Source organism: Vespa crabro, chromosome 2 (assembly GCF_910589235.1).
Source record: "Vespa crabro chromosome 2, iyVesCrab1.2, whole genome shotgun sequence".
Classification (NCBI taxonomy): domain Eukaryota; kingdom Metazoa; phylum Arthropoda; class Insecta; order Hymenoptera; family Vespidae; genus Vespa; species Vespa crabro.
Genome location: NC_060956.1, coordinates 3915400 through 3927899, shown reverse-complemented (window position 1 = coordinate 3927899; position 12500 = coordinate 3915400). Strand labels below are relative to the sequence as shown.

Here is a 12500-nt window from a genome sequence, read left to right as displayed (position 1 = left end):
TTATTTTTCATTTATTTCTCTTTTTTCTCTTTTTTCTTTTTGCAACTGACTCTACGATTGACACAGTAACGTGCAATAATTCTCTTATACAAACATTCTTGTAACTTTCAACAGTCGTGGGATATATTTGTACGGACGTATTTATGAACGAACGCAAAGTAAATAAATTAATTTCGTCATTTTCGTCGAACGAACGCTTACGGATATCTTCCGTAATATCGCATTTATCGGGATTTCGTCATAATTTCGATTGATTTTATTCAGAGATAAGAAAAAAAACAAAAAAAAAGAAAAAAAGGGAAATGAAAAACAAGAGAAAAGAACAAAAAAAGAAAAAAAGAAAAAAAGAAAAGAAAAAAGAAAAACGTTCGGCTGGTCGAGAGATTCAAATTCGTATTTTCAAGACGGAGGATTACTGGCCGAATTACTTTTGGCTCATTTCAACGATGCATTTCTTACGGATTTTATTCGAATAATATAAGTTAACAATCTCCAACGATATAAACACACACACATATATATATATATATATATATATATATATATATATGTTCCCAATAACGTGACGTGCGTTAGAAACATAGTGCGAAATCGATTATAACCACCATAATATAATCATTGTACAAACCATCATCAATAATATCCACATTCATCGATTAAATATCTACGAGAACTTGACATATACATACATATGTACATACATATATATATATATATATGGATATGTGTGTGTATATTTGTATGTGTGTATATATAAGTATGTATGTATGTATGTATATATATATATTTATTTATTTATTTATATATATAATATATTTGTATATATATATATATATATATATATATATATATACATATATACACATACATATACTTATCGTAGAGGTTATCGCATATTACCATCTTGACAAAAAAAAAAAGAAAAACAAGAAATAAAGAAATTAGAATAAATAGAAAGATTAATAAAACATTGAAAAAAGAAAAAACAAGAGAAAATAAAAAAAAATAAAAAAATGATTATTCACAACGATTTTTGTCGAACGTGTTCTTTCTTTCACAGGTTTGCAGCTTCTATAGTGCCGATTGATTAACTCATTTACTGACACACTCTTATTAACTGCTTTTAGATCGAGATATAGGCTCGGTTTTTTTTCCTTTATTTATTTATTTATTTATTTATTTATTTATTTATTTATTTATTCACATCGATCGTAGATATTCAAATGTTTATCATCATTTAGTCTCGTATCACTTATTAGTATGTTGTATTTCAATATTGTCTTATATGAGAACTATTACATTTTCGTTTTCGATCGAATTACGCGCGATTAGATTGGCCGTAAAATATAATTCATTTATTGATTATTATTCGACGTCACTTTTCTTTTTTGCAGTTTTTTTTTTCTTTCTTTTTGTCTTTTTGTCTTTTTGTCTTCTTGTCTTTTTGTCTTCTTGTCTTTTTGTCTTTTTTCTTTTTTTTTCTTTTTGTTTTCTTTTTGTCTTCTAGTGCTAAGATTCGTACGATCTATTTATGTGCTTTATTATACATGTACGTAATCATCGTAATTTATTATTTTAGATTAGTTTGATGGGTAACGTAAGAGCAGCAGTATCGTAACACATACATTTGTGTATACATATAATAAAAATAGAAAGAAAGAAAGAAAGAAAAAAGAAAAAAAGAAAAACAAGAAAAAAAAACAAGAAAAAAAAAGAAGAAGAAAAACCAACCATTCGTTAATTTTTTCCCCTTTTTTTCCTTTTTTTTTTAATCTTTCGATCAAAAATATATTTATGTGACGATATTTGATATGCGATGTAATTAATAAATAGTTTAGTAAATAAAAATTCATTTGTAATATTTCTATCGAGAGAATAAAAGGATGTCGGCAGATGTATCATTTTTTTTTCTTTTTTTTTTCTTTTCTTTTCTTTTAGAAGTTTAATATTGTGTCCTTGAAGCGAGTCGTATACGAAACGTTTATTATCATTATTGAAGCGTTATGAATTTGATCGAGCCTGTATTTCGCACCTCTAGAGTTTTAGAATAACAGAGTACGTTTTATTACGAGATATATATATCTATATCTATATACATATACATACACACACACACATATGCATATGTATATATATATATGTATATATGTATATGTATATATGTAAAATTAAACGATTTTTAAAAACGATGATGGATAACATTGACGTTTCCTCTTTTAGCAGCGAAACATTCGAAAATCTTCCCGGGTGTTGCTTCTGAGAGCGATCTACAAAAATGGAGAACGTCCAAGGATCGAAAATCACCTTCTCTCAGCCAAATGGGCCCGGATTCTATCAAACACAAAGTAAGATAATGTTTATGCATGTATGTACATATAAATTTAATATGAAATATATATACATATATATATGTGTGTGTGTATATGATATATAATTATGTATATATATTTTTTTTTTTAATAATAATATATATATATATGTATCTATATATGTCGTACCAACGAACGATAATAAAGAAAATTTATCGTTGTCTCTTATTTATAATTTTTAGTTCTCTCTGCAGGACAACGGCTCGGCGAAATATTTTCAAGGAGCCATGCATACGCCAAATATGGGTGAAAAAGTTGCACAGGTAAGGATCACCAATTTTTATCGTAACATCGTTATGATTGTCTCTTTAAATATTAAAAGAAAAACTTTAATGCAAAACAGTCAAGGATGTAACTCTTATATTTTTTCTTCGACCTGTTTTGATAAATTATGACGTACATATAATACGATAGTCAATGAATTGCCTTCAAAGTTTGATCGAAGAACTTGATTTTTTTTTAATGGCAGAAACTTATAAATATACATATATATATATATATATATATATATATATATATTTAAAAATATTTTTATCTTTATAATGTCTACCTTTAACGTGGAATTTATCATCGACATTGTCCCTTTTATCGCGGCCTTATTGCTTGATCGTTAAAAAATGATAAAAAAATTCGTTGAAATGTAAACGATAAAAGAACGATTGAGAATAATTAGTATTGTTTCTTTCAACATTTCATTGCGAATAACATTAAGACGGCCCTGACTGGCGCCATTCAGGCTCTGCCGCAGTCTCGTGCTCAAAAGAATTCAAGTATGGCTTCGAATTCTTTTAAAACGTACCGAGAATTATACGTTTCCTAGATTTTTAGATTATTGATGCATTTTATGGCGAAGTAATAGTATCATTTCATTATATATAATTCAATAGTATCTTTATATTTATATATAAATTTTTCATATATATATATATATATATATATATATATATAGATATGTATATTTTATATATATAATATGTAATCTTATTTATTTCATTGATATTACTCTACACGATATATACGGGATGATCTAGAAATTCTTAAATGATTTGAAAAATCAATTACTCTTTTATCGACACTTTCTAAACATAATTATCTTTTCTTCTTCTTTATATATTACATAAAAAAAAATTGCAAAGCTTGTAACTTTACAATTAGAAAAAAAAAAAAAATAAGAAAAAATTCGTCCTCTAAAAGTCTATAGAAAAGAGAATAATTGATTTTTTTTAATTCGCTTAAAGAACTTTTGACTAATCTAAAAACTTTTCAACTACTTTATGCGTGATTATTTATACGTTATATATATATGTACATACACACACACACACACACACACACACACATGTGTGGAAAAATTGGTACACGATTATAAAAAAAGAAAAAAGATCTGATTAAATGATTACTCAATTAATATTTCTTGCATTTATTTAAATTTTGGGAGGGTTCGTTCTATAAGATTTTCATAAAAGTTCAAGTATCGACATGCCCTGTGAACTTTCTCTCTCTCTCTCTCTCTCTCTCTCTCTCTCTCTCTCTTTCTCTTTCTCTCCCGTTTTGTCATTCCTGTCATCTAAAAAGGGAAAGAGTAGAGTTGGGAGTAAAAGATGAAGAGAGCTTTTCAAGTGAGTCTCACTCGATATCTTTCCTTAAAGTGAGGTACCATCTTTAAACAATTTTCGCGTTTTATGCCTTCGTCGGAATGAATACCTATAATCGAGAAAACTTTGGGTGAACATGTATATATATATATATATATATATATATATATATATATATATACATATGCATGTATGTATGTATGTATTTTTGAATACATCTGTACACATATAATCCATATTTACGATTTCCATTCGTAGATGTTGTACGAGTAAATATCTCACGACGACTGATTAAAATGAATCTGTAAAGAAAAAGATTTAATAAGGGAAATTTTGTTTGGCTATGAATCAGTTGAGAGGTCACGGCACGTAAAAATCTTTTTTTTTTTTTTTTCTTTTTTCTTATCTTTACGTATTAGAAGGATCAATTGAATTTTTTGTTTTTATTTTTTTATTTATTTTTTGTTTTTTTTTTTTTTTTGTTTTTTTTTTTTTTTTTTTTCTTTACATGTTTATATAACTCCAATTATTTTCAATGAATATCTCATGTTCATGATAGAAATATCCGAACTATTATTTTACGAATCGTTTCAAAGGTGATTTTAAGTTGATATGTTAAGTTTTAATACACGTAGTCGATTATTTTCATATAAGAATTTGAAAAAAAATAATAATCGTGAAGCTATATATATATATATATATATATATATATATATATAAAGGTAAAAAAACATTTTTAATAACGATTACGTCGAACGAAATCGTTGATCTTCGAAGCTTTCAAATACACGAACGATTGATTAATTAGCATATAATGAATTTGTATATCACGATATAAGAATTACGCTGAAATAGAAATACATTAATCAATATAACGATTATTTTTTAAACGATGCACAGTTGTAATCTTTTATCAAATATAATTTTCAATTGCAAATAGATCATCCCTTTATTATATAAATTATGTATATAAAAGAAACAATTATGGTTATCAATTTAGAATAACCAATATATAATTCTTTGTATATGTCGAAGGGATCAGGAGGTAAAAAAAAAAAAAAAAAAAATACAAAAAAAAGAATACAAAAAAAAAGAGAAAAATTATTTTCATATTTTGAATTCATAGATAATTCAAGGCCGTACGATTTTTTCTTTATTCAACTTTCTTATAACTTATAAGTAGATGCAAGATATTTCCTTGGATATATCCATGTCAGCTTGTATAAATATACATACATATATATATATATATATATATATATATATCAATTTATATTATATATATCTATACTTCAAAATATATTTTATATATTATATAATATACATATATATATTTTTTTTTCTTCAAGTTGATTACATCAAACAGGATATATATATATATATATATATATATATACGCGTATGTATGTGTGTGTGTGTGTGTGTGTGTGTATGTTTGCCATCATCCACAGATGTATCAAAAAATTCTTGTTTTAAAATGTTTAGTCGATGGTGTTAACGTTCGAACGATAAAAGAACGTCGTTCTTGTTAAACGAACCGAAACATAGTCAAAACATTAGTATCGATAACCGATAGTAGACACACGGCCGCACAACAATTTTTTGTTCCCTTTTTTTCTTATCTTTTTTTTCTTTTCTGTTTTTTCTTTTTTTTTTTTTGCGTTATTTCCTCTATCCTCAATAGCTTCGAAGAGCTTTGCCGTAAGGTCGGTGGATTAAAAATAAAACGCAAAACGCGATAGGAAAAATGTTGATAAACTTTCAAATTTATACCGTAAGCTGAGACCGCAATATATTTCGCGGAAGAGAAAACATACTTACGTATATGTACTTATGTGTACATAGACAGAAATGGAGTTAGGATATACTATATATCGGAGAATTATTTAGGTTCGTTGTTTTATTAGAGAGAGAGAAAAAAAGATATATATATATATATATATATATATATATTTCTTTATACATACATACATACATATATATACATATATATAGATGATGGAGGGATTCGATCGATTTTACGAGAATTCGTAAATGTGTTCATGAAAATATTAAAATGTGTTCATGAAAATATTATTTCAAAGAAGAAATAGAAAAGGAGTAAGAGGAAAATAAGTAAATAAAAATCCATGAGAAAGTGAACGATTGTCTCTTTCTACGTCGTTGGTCACGTGATAACGTTTATTCCGATAAAAGAAAAAAAGGCGGGATAATCGTATAACGATAGAGAGTACGCCTTTGGTTGAGTCGGTGCATCGATTCGAATCGGAAATAAACTATGTCAATAAAGAGGGATAACGTTTTTCGATATTGTAGAAAATCCTTCGTCGAATATTCGTAGGAAGGAAGGAAGGAAGGAAGGAAAGAAGGAAGAAAGGAAAGAAAGAAAGGAAGAAAGAAAATGTTTCAACAATTTCTTTCGTAAGAATGAAAGAATGAAGGAAAGTAAGAAAGAAAGAGAAAAATAAAAAGTTGGAAGAGAATAAAAGAGAGACTTTCACGGAAATTCGTCGATCGTAACGGAGAAATCCGTTGGCGAGTTGCCTTCGTCAAAGGACCGAACGAAAAAGCGAGCGAGCGAGAGAGAGAGAGAGAGAGAGAGAGAGAGAGAGAGAGAAAGAGAGAACGAGAACGAGAACGAGAGAAAGAGAGAGAGAGCATGTGAGAGTGAGAAAGAGAAAGAGAGGGAAGGAGATGCGCGCGCATGCTGTGTCACTAGACGGACGGAGCGAGGAACGAACAGTAGTTTCGTATCCTCGTCGATAGGCGGCGTGCGGGTCAGTGTCGCAGTGTCCCCCGTCCTGCCCGGCAGGTTACACACCGTCGGCACTCCGTCCACGTCGTCTCCGAGGGAAGATTCGCATATGTAAACGGTATCGAAGAGAGGTAGAAGCATTATGCTTCTCGGGCACGTATACGTTAAGAAAGATAAAAAAAAAGAGGAAGATATATATATATCTATATATATATATATTTGTATATATATATTTAGATGTATATATATGTGTATATATATATATACATATATATATATAGAGAGAGAGAGAGAAAGCGAGAGAGAGCGAGAGAGAGAGAGAGAGAGAAAGAGAATGAGAGAAAGATGATGATCGGACGATAAAGAAAAAAAAGAGAGGGAAAAAATAAAAGAAATAATTACGCATTTAATAGTACGCGATTTTTGCTTCGAAGGAAATAGGAGGAAAGAAAAAAAGAGAGAGAAGAGAGAGAGAAAGAGAGAGAGAGAGAGAGGTATTTGGTAGGTCGTTATTATCGTCGATCGAAGACGGAACGTTGCAAAATGGATTTTGACCTCCTCGTCGCGCTCGCGTCTTGTCTTCTTCGTCGTCGTCGTCGTCGTCGTCGTCGTCGTCGTCGTCGTTGTCATCGTTGTCATCTTTATCTAGTCGTGTGTACATCGACGTGTGCGTCGCGATTGAAAACGAACGCGTTATAATTTTTTCTCCAATTTCTTCTTCTTCTTCTTCTTATTATTATTATTTTTCTTTTTCATTTTGACAAAAATTTCGAAATTTGTAGTATTGTTACTCTTTCAAAAGGTGTTTCCTATTTTAGTTTCTCTTTCGCAACGATCGTAATATTGTCTCTCTTATTTTCTCTCTCTCTCTCTCTCTCTCTCTCTCGCGTTCTCTTTCGTTTTCGTTTACTTTTTAATGAGAAAGAGGGTGAGAAAGAGTGAGAGAGAGAGAGAGAGAGAGAGAGAGAGAGAGAGAAAGAGAGAGGGTACAACAGCGTCAATGAAATCGATTTCGTCTTGCGTTAGGTCGCTGAATCATTGGTGCGGAATGACAATAATTAGAAAAAAGGATCGTCGTTATCATCGATTCCGTGATGATCGTTGATCGATTCTAATCCTTTTCTCTCCCTCTCTCTCTCTCTCTCTCTCTTTGTTCTTTTTTTTCTATTTTCTTTTCATGTACTCATGGCGGGGAATTGGTTATGTGGAGGGGTGGAAGGTTAGGCGAAGGAAGAAGGGGTATGACGGGGTAAAAGAAGCGCGAATTAATCGAGTCGTCGTTGTAGGCCGATGAAAGCGCGGAGAAGCCCCTTGTCAAATGAGCGTTAAAGTGGTGTTTTCGATGACGTAATATGTGCTTTGCGCACAAGAGAGAGAGAGAGAGAGAGAGAGAGAGAGAGAGAGAGGGTGGGAGGAAGGGAGGGAGGGAGAAAAAGAAAGAAGGAAAAGTCGTGGCGCGTTTATTCTACCTTATCGTGCATCGTCATCTTGACGGGACAAAGAAGAGAAGTGTAAGGTGGCGGGTAAAAGGTTCTGAAAGTTGAGCCTCACCCCTAATTTACTTCATTTGTCTTTGGCCTTTCTTTTCTTTCTTTTTTCTTTTCTCTATTTTTTGTTTTTCTTTTCTTCCTTTTTCTTTTTTTTTTTTTTCTTTTACGTAAAAATTTATTTGAACGAATTGTCGTTCAGAAAAATTTTTATTTGTAAGAAGAAGTGAGAGGGTGAGAGAGAGAGAGAGAGAAAGAGAGATTCCGAAGATGTAGATTTTGTTATGATCATAAAAAATGATTCGATCGATCGATGATTAAGGTTATCTAGAAATTAATTCTATTTGCGTGACGTTCAAATGTAGTTTCTTCGCGAGGGGTTGAAAACCACGTGCGCTTGAGAAAACGTGTAGCCTCGTTTACGAGCATAAAAGGTACGTAAGAGTATACACGAATACGTTCGTCCGGGTTACATATATATATATATATATATATATATATATATATATATATATATAAATATATGTATTCATTTCCACGAATTTGCGTGCGCGCAATGAAATTGAACGGATAAATAAAATGGCGACGTAGCTCGCGCCTACCCCTTATACCATACGTATCTCTGTCATCTAATTTATTATATCTTATTGCACGAGAAGAAATTATTAAAATAAATATATGGTAAGGGAATCGTCAAATAAATAACGTCGGTTAAACATTATTTTGCCATGTTTTTTCTTCCTTTTTTCTTTTCTACTTTTTTTTTTTCTCCTTCCTTTTTTTTTGCTCTTCATTTCTTCCTCCTCTTTGTATTACTTGATTTATTTATTTACTTTCTCTTCCTTTCTTTCGTTTCTTCCCCGGCCGAAATGGAAAAGAAAAAAAGGAAGAAATAGATTTGAATGATTCATTCGCGCGAAACAACGTTGGTTGTTTGTAACGTTAAAAAAAAGGGAAAACAAAAAAAAAAAACAAAAAAAGAAAAAAAGAAAAAAGAGAGAGAGAGAAAAAATAAAAGTTAGGTCATCTTTATTCTAGTTAGATCTCGACTTGTAGATAACGATGTAAATAATTCGATAGATCGGTAGATTGATAGACGGACATAATTATTATCGGCAAGGGTAGATTTTAAAACGGTAATGTCGATTTTGCACGAACAAACATTTCTAAAATCTTTCGTACGGTTGGTCAATATTTTTACGCTGCTGCTAACGAGACATTTGCATTTGCATTATTTGCGATTAAAGAAACAAGACAGTGCGGGCGGTGGGGGAGCGGAAAGGAGTTGAGAAGATTGCGGGGAGAAGAAAAAAATAAATAAAAAAATAATAGAAAAAAAAGAGAAGAAGAAGAAGAAAAGCAAAAAAAAGAAAAAATAAGAGAACAATGGATCTTATCTAGCGTTACATCAACCATCGTTAACATCGACGAATCGATCGATTTTATTTCTTTTCTCATTTCTCGAGTAGCTTCTCATTAAAAGAAGTAAAAACTTATACATATTTATATATAGTTTAGGAAAATTTTTCGATTAAACGATTGGCTGAAAAAGAAATAGATATAATAGTGAAAGAAGAATAAGAAGAAGAAGAAGAACAAGAAAAAAAGGGTGAAGGGAATAAGGAGTAGGGAATAGGACTAGTCCAACTTGTGCCAAATGTATCAGCAGCGAGAGTCCATTTTCCTTTTATCGACAAAATCAATGGTAGTCGAGCGAAACGTTGTGTGTTTCCTTCATGAAACGGGCCACCTGCCAAAATATTTCCTGACCTAGAAGACATTTGTAAGAGTCGATGAAACGGGGTAAGACAAGAATTTGGAAAGAGAGATAGATAGAGATAAAGATAGATTTAAAAATAAAGATAGACAGGAAGGTGGATACATATATATATTTATACATATACATATATATATATATATATATATATATATATATATATATATATATATATAGAGAGAGAGAGAGAGAGAGAGAGACTCGAGTGGGAGTGACAAACGAAAATCTATAGAAATTCGGATATATTCCTGCTGTATCTTTAATCGTCGCATTCGTAATCGAACGTACACGGAGATAGGATCGTATCGTATCGCGATTATTTCTATCAGATTTAAACGAGTAAACGATCCCGATTAAAATCGTTTATTTGAAATAAAGTGAGTTCTTTTGTTATATTTTGGTGAGATTAGAAGACGAAAGAGGATAGCGAACGAGAGAAGGGAAAAGGAGAACGGGAGGAAGGAAAAGAATTGGGATTGTTAACAGGGACATTAACAAAGAAACGTTTTAATGTTCTCTCTCTCTCTCTCTCTCTCTCTCTCTCTCTCTCTCTCTCTCTCTTTTTCTTTTTCTTTCTTTTTCTTGGCTCGGCCATTTTCTTTATCGCGGTAAGTCGTCGCGTTGTCCAATTAATCTTATACGACCGAGTTGATCCCCTAACGATCAAACTTTTTAGAATATAAGTAGCGAAGCCGGACTTTAATTGCTACGTTTTATCCATCAACTAACGACGACGATGATGACGACGACGACGATTATAACGATTATGACGATTATGACGATTACGACGACAACCGACTTGGCTTAAGGCTTTCTAATTATAATAATAAAAAGAAAAAGAGAGAGAGAGAGAGACAGAGAAAGGAATTTTTTTTTTTATTTTTTTTTTTAATGAATATTACAACAAAATATTATTCGAAAGTGATATTAAATAGTAACATAAGTGTGATATTATAGAAGTATTAAGAGAAGATAAGGTAATAAAATGATGACGAAAGATATAGATTTTTAAAAAGACGTTCTTTTTCTTTCTGTTTGTTTTTTCTCTCTTTTTTTTCTTTTTCCTTTTTTTTTATCAATCTCATTCAAAAATTATTACGTCATCGTTTATCATTATTACCTTATTAAATTTAGCTTCGTTGATTTTTAATTTTGTTTCTTTAATTTCAGACTAATTTCTTTTATTTTATTTTTTTCTTTTTTTCTTTTTTTTTCCTTTTTCTTTTTTTTTTTTTTTGAAAGAAAGAAGGAGAAAAAAAAGACTTATCAAAAGTTTATTACATTGTCATTATTATTTCGTTATAATATTATTTGATTGATATTAATTTTGTATTAATTTTCTATTCATTTCAGATATATAGTTTTAAAAAAATTTCAACGCAACTTTCTTCAACTTAATATATATTGTTATTTGAATTTATTTATTTATTTATTTATTTGTTTGTGTTTCCAATAATTTTTTTGCGATATACATACATATATATATATATATATTTCAAATCAATACACTTTCACGCAGTCGATTTATGTGTAACTCCGTTTCTACATAACTGACGAAGGTCATAGTTACAAAGTGATCAATGAGCTACGTCCTTGCGTCGTTCGGCGTCGTAACATAACCTATGGACTTCGTTCTCTCTCCTTCTCTCTCTCTCTCTCTCTCTCTCTCTCTCTCTCTCTCTCTCTCTCTCCTTCTTCCTCACGTGCGGTTATATGTATGTACTTTCTTTCTTGTTCTCTCTATTACACACGAATGTCTATCTCTTTCTCTATCTATCTATCTATATTTCTCTCTCACCCTCTCTCTCTCTCTCTCTCTCTCTCTCTCTCTCTCTCTCTCTCTCTCTCTCTCTTTCCTTCTCTCTCTCTTGACGCGCCTTCAACATAATGCGCTTCCTCCTCGAACGTTAGTCCGCAGTCCGACTCTCTCCGGTCTTTACGAACGAATCAGATCGCATGATGTTTCACGGGAAAATTGGATAGAGCTCGAATTACGCGATCATTTCGATAATATACATTTACATACATATATATATATATACACACAATTATATATACATATATATGTATATATATATACATATATGCCGGTGAGTCAGTAACTATTATCACCTCGATTATCTTCGTTAGTTTTAGTTTCATGAAAAAAAAAAAAAAAAAAAAAAAAGAAAAAAAGGAAAAAAGAAAATGTTGATAACAAAGTTGCACCATTTCGACATTGTACCAATCTGACAATGAAAAGAATTTTTTTCTCAAGGTCATTAATTTCTTTCATTTTATTTATTTTCTTTCTTTCTTTTTCTCTTTTCTTTTCCGTTTTTGTTTTTTTTTCTCCCACACGCGAAATGTCAAGGTCATCGGTAATTTTGTTTGTTTGTTTGTTTTTTTTTTTTTTATTTTTTTTTTTGTAATACGAGACGATTTCACGTGTCATGTTGTGTTAATGAAAAAGAAAAAGAAAAGTATCGGAGTAAATAATGTTGAAAAATGAGATCAGTTAGCTGGATATGTCTCTTC

The 12500-nt window shown here is 30.6% G+C and overlaps 1 protein-coding gene across 14 annotated transcripts in view; it reads left to right on the top strand.

The window, feature by feature from the left end:
• Positions 1-12500, top strand: part of LOC124421721 (potassium voltage-gated channel unc-103) — a 150116-nt gene that overhangs the window by 84251 nt on the left and 53365 nt on the right. For all 14 annotated transcript variants that reach the window (XM_046957235.1, XM_046957247.1, XM_046957243.1 and 11 more), the window contains 2 exons: positions 2221-2345; positions 2552-2632. In XM_046957235.1, coding sequence (XP_046813191.1) covers positions 2221-2345; positions 2552-2632 — 206 coding nt within the window. The remainder of the gene's footprint in view (positions 1-2220; positions 2346-2551; positions 2633-12500) is intronic.